A 23,749-nucleotide genomic window follows, 5' to 3' on the forward strand; every position below is an offset into this window, starting at 1 on the left:
GGCAGAGCCAGAGAATCCAGTAGTATAATTTAATCTGAGTCCAACAACCTGGGAACCAAGGGAGCCAATGGTATAATTCCTAGTCCAAGGCCAAAGGCTTAAGAACTGGGAGGCTGCTGTGTAAGTCCTAACATCCAAAGACCCAAGAACCAGGAGCTCTGATGTCTGAGGGCAGGAAGAAATGGACTTTCCAGCTCAAGAATAGAGATAAAGGATTCACTTTTCTTTTGCTTTTTTTGTTTTATTCAGGTCCTCAGTGGATTGGATGATGCCCATCCCCATTGGTAAAGATGAATCTCTTTACTCTGTCTACTGAATCAAATGCCAATGTCTTCCAGAAGCACATTCACAATCACTTCTTGGCCTTTTGGCTAAGATCAAGTGCAGAAGCACATTCACAGACATGCCCAACAATACCGTTTCCCCCTTATCCTAATCAAGTTGGAACAAAATTAAGCATCACACCATACACCAACATATGTAAAAAGAAGAAACAAAAATAAAAGTCAACAATGGAGGAATTGAGGAACAAAAAAATATATAAGATTTATGGAGAACCAATAATAAAATGGAAGATGTAAGTCCTTAATAGTAATTACTTGTAAATGTAAATGGATTGAAATCTTCAACAAAAGTCAGAGATTGGCAGAATGGAAAAGAAAAACAACAACCCATGATCTAACTATATGCTCTCCACAGAAGACCCAAAGATATAACTAGGTTGCAAGTAAAAAAGATGGAAACAAATTCCAAGAAAACAGTAACCAAAAATGAACAGGGATGTTTAAACTAACACCAGACAAAAGTATACTTTGAGTAAAATATTATTTCAGGAGACAAATAAAGCACTATATATTAAGAACAGGGTCACTCTCATTAAAAATACAACAATTATGAATATGTATACAATATGATAATACAGCCTCGAAATATATGAAGCACAAACTAACAGAATTGAAAGGAGAAACAGAAAATCCTACTCTAATTCTAGTTGGATATTTTAACAGCCTATTTTTTTGTTATTTTTTTAAATTATTATTATTTTATAAACATATAATGTATTTTTAGCCCCAGGGATACAGGTCTGTGAATCTCCAGGTTTACACACTTCACAGCACTCACCATTGCACATACACTCCCCAATGTCCATAACCCCACCACACCCTCTCTCCCCCACTACCCCCCAGCAACCCTCATTTAGTTTTGTGAGATTAGGAGTTTCTTACAGTTTGTCTCCCTCCCAATCCCATCTTGTTTCATTTATTCTTTTCCTGCCCCCCAAACCCCCCATGTTGCATCTCCACTTCCTCATATCAGGGAGATCATATGACAGTTGTCTTTCTCCGATTGACTTATTTCGCTAAGCATAATACCTTCTAGTTCCATCCACGTTGTTGCAAATGGCAAGATTTCATTTCTTTTGATGGCTGCATAGTATTCCATTATATGTATGTGTGTGTGTGTGTGTGTGTGTGTGTGTGTGTATCACATCCTCTTTATTCATTCATCTTAACAGCCTATTTTTAATAATAGATAAAACAACTAGAAAAACGATAAACAAGAAAATAGACACTTTAAAGAACACTGTAGGGGTGCCTGGGTGGCTCAGCAGGTTAAAGCTTCTGCCTTTAGCACAGGTCACGATCCCAGGGTCCTGGGATTGAGCCCTGCATCAGGCTCTTTGCTCACCAGGGAGCCTGCTTCCCCCTTTCTCTCTGCCTGCCTTTCTGCCTACTTGTGATCTGTCTGTCAAAAAAAAAAAAAAAAAGAACACTGTAGACAACTAACCTAAGAGATATGGATAGATTATTTAACTCAACTATAGCAGATACACATTATTCTCAAGTGCACAGGGACCATTCTCTAGCATAAACTATATATTCACCCATCAAAAAGTCCCAGTAAATTAAAAAAAGAATGAAATCATACAAAATATTTTCTCTAACAACAGTGGAATAAAATTAGAAATCATTAACAGAAAGAAATTTGGAAAAATCATTCCAAAGCAACATTCTTAAACAGTCAATGGAGCAAAGAGAAATCACAAGAAAAATTGGGAAATACTTTGACATTAATGAAAACAAAACAACCCAAATAACAGAATTTTATAGGATACATTGATTAAGAGAAAAGAAAGAGCTCAAATCAATAACCAAACCTAACATTACACTAGCAAAACAAAAACAATCTAAACTCAAAGCTAGCAGAGGGAAGGAAATCAGTCGCAATAGAGTGAGGATAAAGAAAATAGAAATAGAAGGCAATATAGAGAAACCACGAAAAAATGTTGGCTCTCTGAAAAGATCAGTAAGGCTGACTAATCTTCAGTTAGACTAAGAAAAAAGAGAGAAGACTTAAATTACTAAATTAAATATGAGAGTGGGACATTATTACTGATCTTATTAAACTAAAAAGGATTATAAGAAGTTACTATGAACAATACATCAACAAATTAGATAACCTAAGTGAAATGGATAAATTCCTAGAAATAAACTACCAAAACTGACTGAAGAAGAATTATAAAATCTGGATAAGCCTCTAATAAGTAAAAAAAATTGAATCAGTAATCAAAAAAGCTTTCTAACAAAGAAAAGCCCAGGACCAGATGGTTTCACTTTTTTTTTTTTTTTTAAGATTTTACTTATTTATTTGACAGACAGAGATCACAAGTAGGCGGAGAGGCAGGCAGAGAGAGAGAGAGAGTAGGAAGGAGCCTCCCTGCTGAGCAGAAGGCCCAATGTGGGGCTCCATCCAGGACCCAGGGATCATGACTTGAGCTAAAGGCAGAGGCTTTAACCCACTGAGCCACCCAGGTGCCCCCAGGTGGTTTCAGTTTTGAATAATACCGAACACTTGGAAAACTGACACCAATTGTCCTCAAATTCATCTAAAAAGTGGAACAGGAAAGAACACTTCCTAACTCATTCTATGAGGGAAGCATTACCCTGATAACAAAGCCAAAGACAAGAAAAGAAAAATACAGGTGGATATCCATTATGAATATAGATGTAAAAATTCTCAATGAAACAAATACTAGGAAGCCAAGTCCAACAGCCTATTAAAAGGATTATACACCATGACTAAGCAGGGTTTACTTAAGGAACATAAGGGTGGTTCAACTTATAAAAATCGATCAGGGTAACACATCTCCTTAATAAAATGAAGATAAAAAACCACAAGATCCTCTCAATTGATACAGAAAAAAAATTGATAATTCAAACACCCTTTCAGGACAAAAACATTCAACAAGCTAGGATTAGAAGGGAACTTCTTCAACATGATGAAAGACATTTATGAAACACTCACTGCTAACATCATACTCAACATTAAAGGACTGAAAGTTTTATCCCTTATAGATTAGGAATAAGACAAGGATGTACACTTTCACTTTTTCTATTCAATACTGTACTGGAAGTTCTAACTAGAGCAATTAGGCAAGAAAAAGAAATAAAAGCCATCTAAATTGGAAATAAGGAATAAAACTATTTCTATTCACAGATAATATGATTTATATATGGAAAATCCTAAAGAGCACACACACATAAACACACAAACAATAAGAGCTAATAAACAAATTCAGTAAAATGTCAGGATAAAAGATTAACAAGCACAAGTCAGTTATATTTCTATACACTAGTAAAGAACAATCTGAAAAGGAAATTAAGAAAATAATTTCACTTATAATAGCATCAAGAAAGATAAAATACTTAGGAATAAATGTAACCAAGATAGTGAAAGACTCACATAACGAATACTACAAAATACTGAAAGAAATTTTTGTTTTTTTTCTTTTTAAAATTTTACCTAATTTCTAGTTAGTTAACATTCAGTGCAATATTGGTTTCAGGAGAAGAATTCAATGATTCATCACTTACATAAAACACCCAGTGTTCATCTTAACAATCCTTAATACTCATCACCCATCTAGCCCATCCCCCACCCATCTCCCTCCATCAGCCTTCAGTTTGTTCTCTATCAGTAAGAGTCTCTTTTGGTTTGTTTCTCTCTCCCCACCCCCTTTTTCCTTTCTTTTTAAAAGAAAAATTTAAATTGTTTTTTAAAAGTATCCATTAACAGATAAATGAATAAACCAAATGTGGTCTATATATACAATGGAATACTATTCAGCCCTTAAATAGAAGGAAATTCTGACACATACCAAAGCATGGATGAACCTGGAAGACATTATGCTAAATAAAATAAGCCAGTCACACACACAAAAATACTGTGTGATTCCACTTATATAAAGTAGTTACAGTAGTCAAAGTCATAAAAACAAAGTAGAGGGGTGGTTGCCAGAGGTTGGGGGAGAGGAAATGAGGGGTTAGTGTTTAATGGGGACAGAGTTTCAGTTTTATAAGATGAAGAGAGTTCTGAGATGGACAGTGGTGACTGTCATATAACAGTATGAGTGTATTTAATACCACTGAAATGAATACACTTAAATGTGATATATAATTTTTATTTTACATGCATTTTATACCACAATAAAAAATTGAAAAAAGAAATTATAAAAGATGCTTGACTTCACTTACAATAAAATAAATGCACAAGATGGGAGAGTAGGAGGATCTTAAGCTCACCTGTCCCACAGATACAACTAGATAACACCCATATCAGTGTATATAGATGTAATAGATTCAGAAAACAACCCGAAAACTGGCAAAATAGACTATCCACAGCTAAATGTAGAGATATGGCCATATCAAAGAGGATGGGAAGAGTGGAAACATAGTCAGAAACTAAATGGAGGGAGGGACCCTACAGGGTAAAAAAGGGGAAAGAAATAGACCCTCACATCAGGCACGCGAATCACAGGGAACCCACAAAGGGAAGAAAAATCCCCGTAACTTTTGGCTTTAGAAACCAGATGAGCTGAATTTTGTGTTCTTAAAATCAGTGGGGCTTAACACTTGGAACTTTAAAAATTAGTGAGCTCAGCTCTGGGAGAGCTGGGAGAGGACAGTAGTGATGAGGGAGCAGGAGGCTGGCTGAGGACAAAGCAAAAGCTGGTATCTTGCACCCCCTCTCCACCCGCTCCCCTCAGTAATATGTGTGACATTCCTCAGGCACCTCTGGATGCCCTAAAAGAAAAATAGTTAACTTGCAGAGATCACAATCCTGCAAGACAGTCTCCCTTGGTTTACCAATGTCCTAGAGATTTACAACAAAGAAGCTATCTAACAATAGCACAATTTCCAGGCAAATAACTCAGTTCCTCAAGCCCTAAAGTTAAATTTCTTCTAAACCCAAATCTCACTAACAAGGACACTTGATAGGAGAAATGTGAAACTTTATCTCTAGATCTCCAAGATAGTGTCAAGAATCATTCCCAAGCATATGGCCCACTGATATACATCTAAAGGGTCTCACAAGAAAATTTTTACTACTAGTAATGAATAACCTTTCTCCCAGCAATAGCTAGACCCTCAAGGTCCTGGAGACTTTGCTTCCAACATTCCTTAGAGACTAACATCACCCTCTTTGTCCTCACCTACCCAACTCCTGTGTATATAATCAGCCACTCCTCAGGATAACGTTGCAGCATCTCCGTCTGCCCACGGGTCCTGTCCCCATGCTCTAATAAACCACCTTTTTGCACCAAAGACATCTTAAGGATTCTTTCTTAGCCGTCGGGTCTGAACCTCACCCCATTGAACCTCACCTAGGTTCAAGAACTTTATCAGTAGGAAACTGAGTCCCTGCCCTTAAAGACACAGCACAACAAAGAGTCCCATGGAGATACAGCAGAGAAGCTGTCATTTGAAAACTGCCCAAGATAAACAGGAAGGAGATCTGTTTACCAATCTCAGAGTGTGTGCTAAAGGGGCAGTCATTGTTGGGAGACTTCTCCAGGAACAAAGAAGCTGGCAAGTGCCATTTCCCTTCCCTACCCCCAGCTTAGACACACAGATAGCTACAACTAGCACAGTGCCAACATGCTGACATTTGCTACCAAACTTGCTAACAGTGCACCCTACCCCCACACACCTCTGCATATACACCTCTTTTAACGTGGCAGGTCATGGTTTCCAAGGGCTGTAGGTCCCCTCCCATGGCAAACCTTCTCAGACCTTGTAACACCACTGTCCTGTGTTCTCCTTCAGAGAGGTTCCCACTAATACTATCTTGGCTAGAGCCCATCCAAAGCAGTGCCACATGGCTGGCAACATGGAAGCAGTCCCAACAAGGACTGGCACCACTCCAAAGTGACCCTTGCCTTAGGGAGAGGGGAAGATAACCATCCACACCAGTTTAACTGTGGCCCAGCAATGGGCCAGGAGTAGACTAAAGGTTGACTATAGGCTCTGCCACCAAAAAAAGCTTCTCAGGGAACAACACAGGGAAAGCATCTTTTACATCAATGCTACTGCATCTCTGGAAAATGCCTGGTCTGACTTAACTCAGGCCTGGGGAGACCCCATTAAAAACCAGGAACCAAACCCTGCCCACAACAGGTAAAGAGAGCCATTGCAGATGACTAGACTGAAGGCAAAGTGGCTCAGCCACAACAGCAGGGTACACAGAACACATACACTAGACAGTCCTAAAGCGCCAGTTCTGGTGAATAGGGAACACTGCATAGCGGGGCACCAGAGGACATCTTCTTCATAAGACCACTACTTTTGAGAGCAGGAGATGTAGCTGAATTTCCTAACACACAGTAACAGACAAAAAAGTGAGACACAATGAAGAGGCAGAGGAATATGTCCCAAATGAAAGAACAGGACAAATCACAGCAAGACACCTAAACAAAGTGGAGATAAGTAATATACCTGACCAAAAACTTAAATTAATGGTCTACAAGAGTCTCATTTCAGACCTGAAGACACATGCAGGTTAAAAATGAAGGGATGAAGAAGCATTTATCATGCACACAGAATTGAAAAGAAACCCAGGATAACAATACTTATACTGGACAAAACAGACTTTAAAACAAAGACTGTAACAAGAGACCAAGAAAAACACTATATAATTAATCATAAGGAAAACAATACAAAAAGAAAATATAACTGTATATATTTATTCACTCAACATAGGAGCACCCAAATACATAAAGCAGCTTATAAGAAACATAAAGGAAGTAATTATTAGTAATGCAATAAGAGTAGGAGACTTTAACACCCCACTTACATCAATGGATAGATTGTCCAAACAGAAAATCAACAGGAAATAGTGGCTTTGAATGACACATTGGATCAAATGGATCTAATAGATATATTCAGAACATTCCATCCCGAAACAGCGGAATATACATTCTTTTCAACTGCACATGGAACATTCTCCAGAATAGATCACATGTTAGCCCACAAAAAAGTCTCAACAAATTGAAAAAGACTGGAGTCATACCATGCACCTTTTCTGACTACAATGCTATGAAACTAGAAATAAAAAACAAAACAAAAAAAACCTGGAAAGACTACAAATACATGGAGTTTAAGCAATATGCTACTAAATAATAAATGGATCAATTAAGGAATGAAAAAGTAAATTAAAAAAATACATGGGAAGAAATGAAAATGAAAACATAATGGTCCAAAATCTTTGGGATGCAGCAAAAGCAGTTCTAAGAAGGAAGTATATAGTAATGTAAGCTTAACTCAAGAAACAAGAAAAAAATCAAATAAGCAAACTAAACTTACACCTAAAAGAGTTAGTAAAGAACAAAGAAAACCCAAAACCAGTAGAAAGAAATAATAAATATTAGAGCAGAAATAAATAAAATAGAAACTAAGAAAACAATAAACAGATCAATGAAACCAAGATATGGTTCTTTGAGAGAGCAACAAAATTGATATACCTTCATTAAACAAACAAACAAAACCAGAGAGAGAGAGAGAGAGAACTCAAATAGACAAAATGAGAAATGAAAGAGGAGAAATAACAACCAACACCACAGAAATACAAAAGATTAAAAGAGAATATTATGAAAAACTATGCTAACAAACTAGAAAACCTAGAAGAAATGGATAAATTCCTACAAACATATAACCTCTCAAAACTGGATCAGAAAGAGACAGACAATTTGAACAGACCAAATATGGAATAAAATTGAATCAGTAATCAAAAAGCTCCCAGCAAACAAAAGTCCAGGACCGCATGGTTTCATAGGTAAGTTCTATCAAATATTTAAAGAGTTAATACCTATTCTTGTCAATCTATTAAAAAAAATAGAAGAAGGAAAGCTGTTCTGAATTTATTCTGAGGCTAGCAAAATCCTGATATCAAATGCACTACAAAAGAAGAGAACTATAGGTCAGTATCTCTGATGAACATAGATGCAAAATCCTTTGCAAAACATTAGCAAACCAACAATAATCATCCACCACTATCAAGTGGGATTTATTGCTGTAATACATGGGTGATTCAATATTCACAAATCAATCAACACAATATATTACGTCAACAAGAGAAAGGATAAAAACCATATCATCACTTCAATAGATGCAGAAAAAAATTTGACAAAGTACAACATCCATTCATGATAAACATCCTCAGCAAGTTCATCTAGAGGAACACACCTCAACACAATAAAGACCACTTATGAAAAATCTACAGCAAATATTATACTCAGTGGGAAAAATTGGGCAATTTTCTCCTAAGGTCAGAAACAAGATAAGGATGTCCACTCTCACCACTTCTATTCAACATAGTACTGGAAGTCCTATCCACAGAAATCAGACAACAAAAAGAAAAGGTATCCAATTGGTCAGGAAGAGGTAAAACTTCCACTATTTGCAGATGACATCATACTAGATATAGAAAACCCTAAAGACTCCATAAAAAACTACTAGAATTGATAAATAAATTCAGTAAGACTGCAGGATACAAAATCAACATACAGAAATCCATTGCATTTCTATGCACTAATAATGAAATAGCAGAAAGAGAAATTAAGGAAACAATCCCAATTGTTACAACTGCACCAAAAATAATAAAATACCTAGAAATAAACAATAAAAGGAGATGAAATATCTGCATTCTGAAAATTATAAACACTGATGAAAGAAATTGAAGACAACACAAAAAATTGGAAAGATATTCCATGCTCATGGATTATAAGAATATTGTTAAAATGTCCATCAATGTCCATCAAATGTTCAAAGCAATCTACATATTTAACACAGTCCCTATCAAAATACCAACAGCATTTTTCACAGAACTAGAATAAATAATCCTAAAACTTGCATGGAACCACAAAAGAAGCCAAATATCCAAAGCAATCTTGAAAAAGAACAAAACTGGAGGTATCACAATCCCACCTTCAAGTTATATTACAAAGCTGCAGTAATCAAAACAGTATGGTACTGGCAAAAAAACAGACATGTAGGTCAATGGAGCACCTTAGAGAGTCCAGAAATAAAACCACAATTACATGGTCAATTGATTTTCGACAAAACAGGCAAGAATATACAATGAGGAAAAGACAATCTCATTCAACAAATGATATTTGGAAAACTGGACAGCTACATGTAAAGGAATGAAACTGGATCACTTTTTTACACCATACACAAAAATAAACTCAAAATGGATTAAGGACCTAAATATGACATGAGAGACCATAAAAATCCTAGAAGGGAGCACAGGCAGTAATTTCCCTGACATTGACCATAGTAACATTTTTCTAAATATGGCTCCTGAGGCAAGGGAAACAAAGGCAAAAATAAACTGTTGGGACTATATCAAAATAAAATGTTTCTGCAAGGCAAAGGAAAAAATCAATAAAACTAAAAGACTACCTATGGAATGGGAGAACACATTTGCCAATGACATATTTTATAAAGGGTTATTATCCAAAACATATGAAGGACTTATAAAACTCAATGCCCAAAACCAAATAATCCAATTAAAAATTGGGCAGAAGACATGAACGACATTTCTCCAAAGAAGACATTCAGATGGTCAACAGACACATGAAGATGCTCAATATCACTCAATATCAGGGAAATACAAATCAAAACCACAATGAGCTATCACCTCACACCCATCAGAATGGCTAAAATTAACAATACAGGAAACAACAGACATTGGCAAGGATGCAGAGAAAGGGGAAACCCTCTTACACATTTTGTGGGAATGCAAACTGGTGCAGTCACTCTGGAAAACAGTATGGAGGTTCCTCAAAAAATTTTTTAAAAGAGAAGGAAACAAGATGGCAGAGGAGTGGGAGACTGAAATATCATCAGGTCCCAGGGTTCAGCTACTTAGTTATCAAACCATTCTGAACACCTACAAACTCAACAGGAGCTAGAAAAGAAGAAGAGCAGCAATTCTAGGAACAGAAAATTGACTATTTCCTGGAAGGCAGAAAGGGCAGAGAAGTGAATCCAAAGCAACGGGAAAAGAGACCGTGATTGGTGGGGGGGGGGGGGGCTCCCAGCAAGTGATGGAGCAGCGGAGCACAGAATCAGAACTTTTAGAAGTCTGCTCTGCTGAGGGACATTGCTCCAGAGGCTAAGCAGGGGTGGGGCCCTTGTGGGGACAGTGTGGTCTCAGGACCCTCAGGGTCACAGAAAGACTGGGAGTTCCTGAGTGTGGCAGAGCTTCCAGGTACCTAAGTGGGGAAGCCGGCTACAGAGATGGAGCCACAGAGGGGGCTTTCTAAGGGTTACCTTAAACTGTGATCCAAGGTGCAGTTGGACCACTGTTCTTCAAGCAGGGACCCCACAAGTGGCAGGTCCAGAGAGACTCACCTTCTTCCTCCAGGAGGAGTGGTGCAGAAGCACACTACAGTAATCTACTGGGTTTGGAGACTCCAAATGGGGCTCTGTGCCAGAGACAGAAATGCTCAGTCACAGGCCAGGTTAGCACGGAGTACGGCTGGAGACCAGGGAGATGGGAGAGATTGACTGCTTTTCTCTGAGGGCACACTGAGGAGTGGGGCCCTGAGCTCTTGGATCCTCTGAGCCAGAGATTTGGAGGCTACCATCATCATTCTTATCCTCCAAAGCTGTACAGAAAGCATCCACGGAACAAAAGCTACCTAGTGTGACCAAGCACATTGCTTAGCTTGGCCCCTGGCAAGAGTAGTGCAATTCCACCTCAGGCAAAGACATTTGAGAATCACTGCAAGAGACCCCTCCCCCAGAAGATCAGCAAGAACATCCAGCCAAGACCAAGTTCACTGATCAATAAGAACTGTGGAACTCCAGAGCTAGGGGAAAGCAACACATAGAATTCATGGCTTTTCTCCTATGATCCTTTAGTCTTTCAAAGTTAAATTTTTAAAATTTTATTTTTTTCTTATTCTATTTTTTAACCTTTCCTCTTTCATATTTAACACTATTTTAACTATTCTAACTATTTTATCTTATCAATACCTTTAAAAAATCTTTAAAAATGTTCATTGTTACAGTTATATTTTATCCCTTCGTTGTATTTAACCTTATTTTTTGTATACATATAGGGTTTTCTTTTCTTTAAAATTTTGGGATACAATTTCTTCTCATAGATCAAAATATACCCTAAGTCTAGTGCATGGCTTTGTTCTAGTCTCCAGTCTGATCACATTCTCTCCTCTTTTTTTTTTTCTTTTTCCAACCAACTTCTTATCTTATCAATTCCTTTTTTAGAATCTTTTTAAATTTTCATCTTTACAGTCATATTCCATTCCTTCATCATGTTTACCCTTATTTTTGTATATATATGTTTTTCTTTCTTTTAAAATTTTGGGAGGTAGTTTCTTCTAAGAGACCAGAATACACCCAAAATCAAGTGGGTGGCTCTGCCCCATATACCAGTTATTTATATATATATATTTCCCCCCTTCCTTCTCCCCCTGGTTTCAGGTCTCTCCTGATTTCATTACTGAATATTTTTCTGAGGTCTTTGCCACCCTTTTAGTATTTTGTTCTCTCATTTATCTATTCTTATCTGGATAGAATGACAAGGCAGAAAAATCACACACACACACACACACACACACGATAAGAGGCAGTACCGATGGCTAGGGACCTAGTCAATACAGACATTAGTAAGATATCAGAACTAGAGTTCAGAATGATGGTGCTAGCTGGGCTCAAAAAAAGCATGGAAAATATTAGAGAATTCCTTTTTTGGAGAAATAAAATACCTTTCTGGAGAAATAAAAGAACTAAAATCTAACCAAGCTGAAATAAAAAAAGCTGTTAATGAGGCGCAATAAAAAAATGGAGGCTCTTACTGCTAGCATAAATGAGGCAGAAGAGAGAATTAGTGATATAGAAGACCAAATGACAGAGAATAAAGAAGCTGAGCAAAAGAGAGATAAACAGCTACTAGACCATGAGGGGAGAATTTGAGAGATAAGTGATACCATAAGACAAAACAATATTAGAATAATTGGGATCCCAGAAGAAGAAGAAAGAGATAGAGGGGCAGAAGGTGCATTGGAGCAGATTATAGTAGAGAATTTCCCTAATATTGCAAAGGGAACAAGCATCAAAATCCAGGAGGCATAGAGAACACCCCTTAAAATCAATTAAAATAGGTCCACCCCCCATGATCTAATAGTAAAACTTACAAGTCTTCATTACAGAGAGAAAATCCTGAAAGCAGCTTGGGACAAGAGGTCTGTAACATACAATTGTAGAAATATTAGATTGACAGCAGACCTATCCACAGAGACCTGGCAGACTAGAAAGAACAGGCATGATATATTCAGGGCACTAAATGAGAAAAATATGCAGCCAAGAATACTATTCAGCTAGGTTGTCATTGAAAATAGGAGGAGAGATAAAAAGCTTCCATAACAAACAAAAATTAAAAGAATTTGTAAACACCAAACGAGCCCTACAGGAAATATTGAATGGGGTCCTCTAAGCAAAGAGAGAGCATAAAAGTAACAGACCAGAAAGGAACAGAGACAATATACAGTAACAGTCACCTTACAGGCAATACAATGGCACTAAATTCATATCTTTCAATAGTTATCCTGAATGTAAATGGGCTAAATGCCCCAATCAAAAGACACAGGGTATCAGAATGGATTAAAACAAACAAACCAAACAAAACAAAAAAACAAGACCCACTGATATGCTGTCTACAATAAACTCATTTTAGACCCAAAGACATCTCCAGATTTAAAGTAAGGGGGTAGAAAACAATTCACTATGCTAATGGACATCAAAAGAAAGCTGGGATGGCAATCCTTATATCAGATAAATTAGATTTTAAGCCAAGACTATAATAAGAGATGAGGAAGGACACTATATCATACTTAAAGGGTCTGTCCAACAAGAAGATCTAACAGTTTCAAATATCTATGCCCCTAACATGGGAGCAGCCAATTACATAAACCAATTAATAACAAAATCAAAGAAACACATTGACAATAATATAATAATAGTAGGGGACTTTAACACTCCCCTCACTGAAATGGACAGATCTTCTAAGCAAAAGATCAACAAGGACATAAAGCCTTTAAATAACACACTGGACCAGATGGACATCACAAATATATTTAGAACATTCCATCACAAAGCAACAGAATACACATACTTCTCTAGTGCACATGGAACATTTTCCAGAATAGATCACATCCTGGGTCACAAATCAGGTCTCAACCAGTACCAAAAGACTGGGATCATTCCCTGCATGTTTTCAGACCACAATACTCTGAAGCTAGAACTCAATCACAAGAGGAAAGTTGGAAAGAACTCAAATACATGGAGGCTAAATATAAATATCTGAGTAAATATAATAAACTATTTTTCTTAAGTTCTTTAAAGTTTATGACTGCTGAAAGGAAAGATTATAACATTGTTAAGGGGTTTCAATATATGTAGATATAATATATTTGACAACCATACTATAGTGGGGGGAGAATAAAGAGACATAACAGATGGTTGTAAGATGACTACATTTCCTTTAAAGTGGTGGCAATATTAAACTTAAATAGGATTTTTAAGGTAAGGCATGTAGAATGTAAATCCTAAAGCAAACACTAAAAGGAAAATTAAAATACAAAGAGATATACTAAAAAGTCAATAGTCAAATCAAAATGGAATATTAAAAATATTCAAGCAGTTCAAAAGAAGGCAGGAGAGAAGAGAGGAGCAAAAACAAAACAAAGCAAAACAAAAGACAAAAACAAGATATAAACAGAAAAATAATAAAATAATAGACTTAAATTTAACTATATCAATAATTATAGTAAGTGTAAATGGTCTAAATACACCAATTAAAAGAGTTTTATATTGGATAAAAATATAAGACCTAACTATATGCTATATATAAGACACATACTTTAAATATAATGATACAGATAGATTAAAAGTAACAGAATGGAAAAGTTTTGCCAAGCAAATACTAATCAAAAGAAATCTGAAGTGAGTGTATTATTATTATACAGAGTGGACTTCAGAAAAGAAAAATTACCAGGTATCAAGAGGAAATTACATAATAATAAAAGAGCCAGATGCGTTATACTTAACAATATGGCTCCAAGAGTCTTGAAGTAAAAATAGGATAAAATTTGAATATATTGAAGACATATATCTATACACCTCAAAAATGTTATAATTTTTGCTTTCAACAGTCATACATATTTTAAGAAACAGGTAAAATAAATTAATCCACAATCATACTTGGAGACATCAACACTCTATTCTCAGTAACCAACAGAACAAGAAGACAGAAAATCAGCAAGGAAACAGAGGAACTAAACAACACTATCACTGGACCTCACTGACACTTGTCAATGATACTCTGTTGATTTGCTTTAGACTCCACCCATAAAGAGCAGAATACATTTTTTTTTTTCAAGTGCACATGTGACATTTACCAAGATAGACCACATTCTGGGGTCATAAAACAAACCTTAGCAAATTTAAAAGAATACAAATCATATAAAATATTTTCTCAGACTATATCAGAAATAAACTAAAAATAAATAACAAAAAGATACTTAGAAAATCCTCAAACATTTGGAAATTAGAGATTGGATTCTAAATAACCTATGAGCCAAAGATGAAATCACAGGGAAATTAGGAAATACTTTAAATGTAATAAAAATTAAAATCCATCATTTCAAAATTTATAAAACTCAGGCAAAATATACTTAAAAGGAAGTTCACAGAATTAAATACATATTAGTAAATAGGGCCTCATTAATAATCCAAACTTACAATTTAGAAACTAGAAAAAAGCAATTTATACACAAAACAAGCAAAAGGAAGATAAAAATAGATGGCAGAGAAGCAGAGAGAGTCAATTATCATATAGTTTCACTTATTTGTGGAGTATAACAAATAGCATGGAGGACATGGGGAGTTAGAGAGGAGAAGGGAGTTGGGGGAAGTTGGAAGGGGAGGTGAACCATGAGAGACTATGGACTCTAAAAAACAACCTGAGGGGTTTGAATTGATGGGTGGGTGGGAGGTTGGGGTACCAGGTGGTGGGTATTATAGCATGGAACACTGGGTGTGGTGAAAAAATAATGAATACTGTTATGCCAAAAATAAATAAAAAATAAATTAAAAAAAATAGATGGCAGAAATAATGGAATTGAAAACAGAATAACAATAGACAAAAATCAATGAAACTAGAAGCTGATTCTTTGAAAAGATTAATAAAATTGATGAAACTATAACCAGACTGACCAACATAAAACAGAAGATCCAAATTACTATCAGAAATAAAAGGGGATGGGGCGCCTGGGTGGCTCAGTGGGTTAAGCCACTGCCTTCGGCTCAGGTCATGATCTCGGGGTCCTGGGATCAAGTCCCGCATCGGGCTCTCTGCTCTGCAGGGAGCCTGTTTCCTCCTCTCTCTCTCTGTCTGCCTCTCTGCCTACTTGTGATCTCTCTCTGTCAAATAAATAAATAAAATCTTTAAAAAAAAAATTTAAAAAAATAAAAAAAAAAGAAATAAAAGGGGATATCACATATCCTTTCATTATAATAAACCTCACACATTCATGCAACTATATGCTGTATCCCATGAGTTCTGGTAAATCTCTGAATGTGGGGATAGTGTTGAAGCCCCCTGAAAGATAATACTACACAGCAATAAGAATAAATGAAATGTTGATATGTGCTACAACATGGATAAATCTTGCATGCATTATACTAAGTGAAAGAAACTAGACTCAAAGTATAATTCCAATTATGACATTTTAGAAAACACAAAACGATAGCTACAAAGAACAGGTCAGTAGTTGCTGAAGACTAAGGGTGAGTGAAGAGTTTGACTATGGAAGGGTGCCACACGAAGGAGTATGGGGGTGGGCAGTGGGAGGTGATGGAGCCATTCTGTGTCTTGGCTATGGTAGTGGTTACACAGCTCTATGCATTTATCAAAACTCAGACTTTTACACCAAAAAGAGTAAAGTTTACTGGAAGTAAATTAAAAGTAAATTTAAATTGAGATATAATCAACTGCCTTTCTGTAAGCAGCAACAAATAGAAAAATTAAATTAAAAACATAATTTATAGAGCCACCGGGGAGACTCAGTCAGTTGAGTGTCCAACTCTTGATTTTGGCTCAGGTCATGATCTTGGGGTCCTGGCATCAAGCCCTACACCAGACTCCATGCTTGGTGGGGAATCTGCTTGAGGATTTCTGTCCCTTTCCCTCTACCTCTCCCTTGGCTTATGCTCTCTCTCCCTCTCTCTCTCTCAAAATAAATAAATCTTTAAAAATTAAAAAAATAGCGTAATTTATAATAGCAACAAAACTATTAAATACCCTAAAATCAACCTAATGAAAGACTCTATGTTGAAAATTACAAACTATAGAGAGATTAGAGAAGACATAAATAAATAAATAAAAAGATATATCATGTAGGTCTGATAGGAATTTGAGAAACAGGACAGAGGATCATAGGTGAAGGGAGGGGAAAAATAAAACACGACAAACCAGAGAGGGAGACAAGCCATAAGAGACTCTTAATCTCAGGAAACAAACTAAGAGTTGCTGGAGTGGAGGGGGGTGGGAGGGCTGGGATGGCTGCATGATGGACCTTGGGGAGGGGATGTGCTATGATGAGTGCTGTGAATTGTGTAAGACTGATGTATCACAGACCTAAAACAAATAATACACTATATTTTAATTTTAAAAAGATATACTGGGGCACCTGGGTGGCTCAGTGGGTTAAGCCGCTGCCTTCAGCTCAGGTCATGATCTCAGAGTCCTGGGATCGAGTCCCACATCGGGCTCTCTGCTCAGCAGGGAGCCTGCTTCCTCCTCTCTGCCTGCCTCTCTGCCTGCTTGTGATCTCTCAGTGTCAAATAAATAAATAAAATCTTTAAAAAAAATAAAAATAAAAATAAAAAAAATAAAAAAGATATACCACGTTCCTGGATTGAAATACTCTATTACAAAGACATTAGCAATCTAGTTGAAATCATAAGATACATCTTTCAAACTGACAAGGCGATTATAAAATTATATGAAAAAGTAAAGGGTAAAAAATAGCAAAAAAAATTTAGAACAACAAAGTTTGAGTACTTAGTCTCCTGTATATCAATACTTACTACAAAGCTGTAATACTTAGATAGTTTGGTATTGGTAAAAGATTGGACAAATAGGAAGCAAAATAGGGAATCCAGAAAATGTCCCCTGATTTATACATATAGAGCCCCTTAATTTTTTATAGAATTTGCACCAAAAAACATTGGGGGAAATTACAATCTCTTATATACATTGGAATATTTGTATATTATATATCTATGTCTATATCCATATATTTATCTATCTATCTATACATACACACACACACACACACACACATATATATATATACTATATGTGGAAAAAAATTAAAACTTGGTTCCTATTTCACATCACCATAGAAATTTCCAGGTGGAGGATAAATATAATGTAAAAGTTAAAAAGGTTACTAAAAAAGTTACTTCATTGAATATTGTCATCGTCTCTGAATAGGGAAAGTTCTTGAATAAGATATAAAAAGCTAATTATAAAGAAAAATATTAAAAATTGGACATTATGTTTGCCAGCTTCTCTTACTCAATAGACATCATTATCAGAGTAAGTGTAAGATCATTTGCAGCATGTAAAACTGAGAAAAGTCTTGTACCCACAACATACAAATAACTCCAAAATATAAATCAAGAAAAGGCAAATGACCAGTAGAAAAATAGATGAGAGAGCTAAACAGGCCATTTACAAAAGAGAATATCCAATATGGTCAATGAACAAACAAAAGGTACTCAACCTCTACAGTCACCAAGGAAATACAAATGAAAGCCCATATCATCATTACAGAATGGCTATAATTAAAATGACTGGCAACATCAAGCATAGTGAAGATGTGGAGTAACTGGAGCTCTCACTGCTGCTGGTTGGAGTCGAACTTGATACCACCACCCAAGAACATGGCCATGTTGAAAATGGCCAGGCCCTACTACAAGTGAGATATGTACCTACTCTAGGACAGCCATCGCACACCCAGGCATATACCAGCCATAAATAAGGACATATGCTAACACTAGAAAAGTTTATCATTACCAAAACTGTAAACAACCCCAAAAATCCATTAACATTAGGAGGCATAATTCACAATGTATTCAAGTAATAGGCTACCACACAGCAACGAGAATAAGCAAACTACTGCAACACACAACTCACAATTATAATGTTGAGCAAAAGAGGCTAGATGCCAAAGAACACATACTGAATAGTTCGAATTCAGTCAAGTTTTTTAAAAAACCCACTAACGGGAAGCTAGAACTCTTCCCTTTCAGGAGGAAGGCTTCGGAGGGCAAGGACAAGAGCACACTTCTAAGGACCTGGTAATGTTCTATTCCTTGGTTTGGTTATAAGGTGTGTTCACTTCATGATATGTATTGAGCTATATGCTTAGGATTTGTTCATTTTCCTGTATTTTTATATAGAAATATTCTACTAATATTATATTAAAATACTTGAATGAGCTCCTCAAAATGCTTTCCTCCCCAGCATTTTAATATAATATTAAAATGCATATAATTAATATTATATAAAATTAAAATAGAAAAAAATATATATATATTTTAAGTTAAAAAACACCATGAGTCAGATGATACCACTTCCTGTCTTAAAGTTATGGGGTGGTTTCCTACTCTACTAACAAGGCCACCTGATCTGGCTCCTGCCTGCTTCTCTATCTTCAATTCACAGCCCTGCCCCGTCTTCATCACCATGCTCTGCACTGGTCTTTCTTCCCCCTCACACATACCAGCATGGTAGTATGTTCTTGTCGCACGTCTCTGTTTGCTCTACCCTTTGCCTGCTGTTCCTTCCCCATCCTTTTCTGTGGCTGCCTATTTCTCATCTCTCACCCTGGGTCCCCATTTAAATACCACCTCTTCAGAAATGCCTTCCTGGCCTGGCTATGTCCTTTAGCACATGCCATCCCATTTCCCAGTCACTTCCCACCCCTGGCATTAGTCAACATTTTCTATACAGGCCCAGATAGTAAATATTCTAGTTTTTGCAGGCCAGATGGTCTCAGTCATAATTATTCAACATTACTGCCTTAGCAGGAAAGCAGATATGGACAATATATAAATGAGTGGGCGTGGCGATTCCAATAACACCTTACTTATGGATCTTAACATTTAAATTTTTTATCATTGTGCATGTCATTAATCTTATTTTGATCTCCCTTCTCCACCCCCCAGCATTTCAAAAGGTAAAAACTCATAAAAAGGCAGGCAGGGGGGCTGCCTCATAAAAAGGCAGGCAGGCAGTGGGGCCAAATTTGGTGAATGGCCCTAGTTTGCCAACTTCTGCTTTAACCTATGACCCTGATTTACTTAATTCCTAGACCTTATCACTATCTAAAATGACTTCATTCAGTCATGTGTTTATTGTCTATCTTCTCCTGCCCCTAACATGTCAGCTCCCAGAGAAAGGGGCCTCATCTCTTTTGTTCCCCATTGTGAGACTACTGCCCATCACCATGCCTGACACAGGGAGGCTAGAAGAAATGCTGGCCCAAGCCCACCTGGGTGTGACCACGGCTTTGGCTTGGATCCTGATGCTTTTCCTCCGAGTGGGGCTTATAGAAGCAGACCCATGCTCTTCCTTCAAAGACTCTCCAGTTGAGGATTCAGGTCGGGCTGACTGAGATCGTAATAAAACGGCTTCTCCTGGGTATGAAATTGGCTTGATGCTCCGCTCAAGATAGGGACTCGATTTTACTTTGGCTCGACTGATTTCTGCCTCTTCCTTAACCGGGTATTCTATGGTGAACAGCCCTGTTAACAGAAGACACGTCACTCTCCCTCATGGCCCAAACTTTCCTGTCCTGCCGTGGAGCTCTATATATCAGTAGCCCTGCCTTCAGCTCATATTCCACGCTACTCCTCCACCCTTGCATGTTCTCTGGCTGGGCTGCCTCCCCTCTACTCTGTGGCACAGAGCTTCAACCCTAGTACAATTAGTGGCTCAGTAAATGCCGGCTGAATGTAGGAACAAATCAATCTTGTTTCTATTCATTCGTCAAGACCCAACTGAGATCCCTCTTCCACCAAGAAGTCTGTGCTTCATTCAGCTCTGTGTCCTCCATTGCACTCATAGAGGCTGGGTACACAATGCATCCATACTGTTCTCTTTCCTGAGAATGCTGTTCCCTATATCTCTGGATTTAAGTCATTCCGTCTACTTTCTTTGTTGTATTTATTTGTATTCTTGTTTTAGATCCCTACTAGACTTGAAAACTTCTGAGGCCTGGGATCTTCATTCCTTCATTCACCTACAAAACATTCCTTGGATGCTGGGAATATATAGATGACCCAAACAGGGTTCTCTGCCTCTGAGAACTCCAAGTTGGGGTACAGGGGGGTTGGGCAAACAAAGAAATATTCACAATGCTAGGTAGTAAGATTTGTAATTAGAGTACATTTTGTATGTGCTGTGGGAACCCAGAGGAATATAAGACCCATTCTGCTGGGGAAATCAGAGAAGGCTCTCTGGAGGAGGGATACAGCTGAACTGAGTCTTTAGGGATGAGAGAAACTCCTTCAAGAACAGTTCCCTGGTAACCCACCAGGGGGTGGCATAGAATGGAAGTCACTCTTCCTTTGTCCCCAGGCCCATCAGCAGGAGAGCCTAGATATGGGAGGGGTCCTGGGGTCACCATGCTGGCCCTGAGGGTGCCCTGTAGCCTAACAGGGACAGCCTGCTGAGCTGGCTGCTTGTTTCTTTTCTGCTGAGATTGTCTGCAAGGAGAGGAACAGGGTCTGCAAATGTCTGATTGACAATACAGGAGAGACTGCCAAAAGGTGAACCAGTTGCAAGTGGCTCAGAGAGAGTTACAGAACAATGACAGGAGGCCCAGGAAAATAAAACAGCCAGGGAAATATTGAGGACACACAGGATGGTGCTCAGAAACTGAAGGTGGCTAAGGCCACCATTACTTGCAACATGGCCCTGAGCAAGTATCTGCTTCAATGGCCCAAGCTTTGTCACCCCCTCTATCAATGAGGAAATCACCCTGCCCCCCCACCTCCCTGAGTGGTAAAAAGTTGTTCTCAGCAGTGGAGGTGACTCAAGATTTAGGAAGTTATCGGATAGGCATCTCCCACCTTTCTGCCCCTTACCTGCTGCCAGCAAGACAGAATTCATAAACTGTGACACTGTCTTTTGAAACCGCTTCTTGATCTCTGCCAGAGCCCGGTTCATCTTAAATATTTTGTCATCCACGCGGGTCAGCAGCTGGGTAAAGGCCAAGGAAGAGAAAGCATTGTTGCCTCCCCACCAGGAGCTATTAGCCCAGCCCACCAACAACTAGGCTTTGCTCTTGTTTGGAAGAGGTGCTGTCCCCTCTGCGGAGACACACCTCTCTCCCCTTCTGCTCAGTGAATTCCTGCATATCGGTCCAATTTCTGTGGAATTGAAGCCTCAGGTAGAGAGAATGGGGTGGACAGTGGACAGATTTTCTGAAGACTGATGGTCACTCTACATGTCCTTCTTTACCCTACAGGCAGGACTTCTATAAAGGATGCCCTCAATTAATAGCAAAGCCTCAACCATCCTTCGGGTCTTTGGCCCCAGCTGCTGCTTCTAGGCTAATTTTATTTATTTACTTGTAATTTATACCTAGCCTGCTTCCATAAAGGATTTGAGGTGATGCTCTGGGCTAAAAACAAAAAACAAAAAACAAAAAACATTTAAATTGAGGTGTTGCCTCACTCTCAAAGTGCTGCTTGATAGAAATATTTAGTGAGGAGCCTGGCTGCAGGGCCATAAAAGCTGGGGCTGCTGTTCTGCCTGTCGCTCTGATAGGTGGCTCCTTTCAAGGTGATGCGTTTCTGGGGAAGCCATTTAACAAGTGTCTCAGTGACAGAAACTTAGTGGGAGGAGGTCACTCTACCTCCCACCATCAGCTTTTCTAGACTGCCATGGATTTTGCTGATGAACCATACCCAACCCCAACACATAGACCTAGGGAGAAGTTGCCCGGACTACAAAAGTCCCAAGCAGGAGAGTGTGGAAGCCACCTCCTTACATGTACAGATGGGGACACTGAGACCTAGAAATGGAAGGGACCAGCCTAAGGCTCTATGGGCTCTTCCTAGCCTGGGCCAGCCTGCACAGTCAGCAAATTTTCTCCGGGGCCCCTTGCAGCTCAGGAAGTCCGAGAACCAAACATGAGCCAATTTTCTGGGCCTCCAGATTTCGTGTAAAAGCATTCCAAGATGCTTAACCTGGCAGGTAAAGTCAACATTTGGAAATTGTGTTCCCTATAATAAATCTGATAGTTCCTCATTTGCCGTTGTTTATCTAGTCTGAAATCTGTTCTCAGACAGAAGGGGTTATGACCTTGACACTTCTAAGGCAAGTCAGTCTTCTGGGTCAGCATCAGCGACTACTGACTAGAACCTAGCACTGTTTCCAGAAGCTGTTTTAATGTACTGGTCTGCTTAGCCCTATGTTTAATGTCCAAGACAGTTACACTTTTTGAGTTGTGATGTCCCTTTAAATAACCTTCCAGCTTTCTCTCACACTGTCAAAATGCATCTATGAGTTTTCCTGATGAAGATGTCCCCTTCTAGTCCTGCACAGTCCACTAAAAATAAAATGCAAGCTATACGTGTGGTTGTAAACATTCCTGTAGCCACATAAAAAAGTTCTTAAAGGTGAAGTTAATTCTAGAAACATATTTATCTAACCTAATATATCAAAAAAGTGGCTGATTTAACACATACTCAAACTCAAAAAATTTCTCAAGAGAAATTTTACATTTTCTTTTCATATTAAGTTTTTGAAATGCTATGCATATTTTCTCTTATGGCTGATCTCCATTTGGACTTGTCACATTGCATGTCTCCAGTAGCCACTTGTGACGTGTGGCTACCACATTAGACGACACAGCCCTGGACTTCTAGTTCTCTCTTCTAAGATTGGATTCAGGTAAGATAAAATAAAACTTGAATTATAAAGGGGCTTTCCTAGGCCCAGAGGTAATGTTTGGTACATGGGCAGAGAGTGATCTCTCTTGGTTGTTCATGGGTGTCTTTAATTGCTTACATCCTGGTTCTTAGCTGTGATCCAGGCTCCAGTGGTTACCAGATAAGAGGTTGTTAGGAAAACGAAGCATTACTACCATTTTATGGGAAAGAACAATTCTCTAATAACTACTGCCTTTGGTAAGAAAATTAAGCTCACATTTTTTAAAACACATTATAAAAGGTTTTTAAGAAATATAGACACAGGACCTCATACATCAGGAGTGCTTAGTCATATAACAGCGATTTTTAGAGTAATGGCATAGAACCAAATGGGCAGGGTGGACTCACCCATAAGCATGATCATCATCTTA

General features: G+C 37.9%; 1 protein-coding gene across 5 annotated transcripts in view; it reads right to left on the reverse strand.

The window, feature by feature from the left end:
• CUNH3orf20 (chromosome unknown C3orf20 homolog) overlaps nucleotides 1-23,749 on the reverse strand; it is an 89,129-nt gene that overhangs the window by 18,021 nt on the left and 47,359 nt on the right. For all 5 annotated transcript variants that reach the window (XM_045063356.1, XM_045063353.1, XM_045063355.1 and 2 more), the window contains 2 exons: nucleotides 21,528-21,642; nucleotides 19,931-20,183 (listed from right to left, as the gene is read on the reverse strand). In XM_045063356.1, the coding sequence (XP_044919291.1) occupies nucleotides 19,931-20,183; nucleotides 21,528-21,642 (368 nt within the window). The remainder of the gene's footprint in view (nucleotides 1-19,930; nucleotides 20,184-21,527; nucleotides 21,643-23,749) is intronic.

The sequence above is a fragment of the Mustela putorius genome, unplaced genomic scaffold, assembly GCF_011764305.1.
Source record: "Mustela putorius furo isolate JIRA1106 unplaced genomic scaffold, ASM1176430v1.1 tig00003850_pilon_pilon_pilon, whole genome shotgun sequence".
Taxonomy (NCBI): domain Eukaryota; kingdom Metazoa; phylum Chordata; class Mammalia; order Carnivora; family Mustelidae; genus Mustela; species Mustela putorius.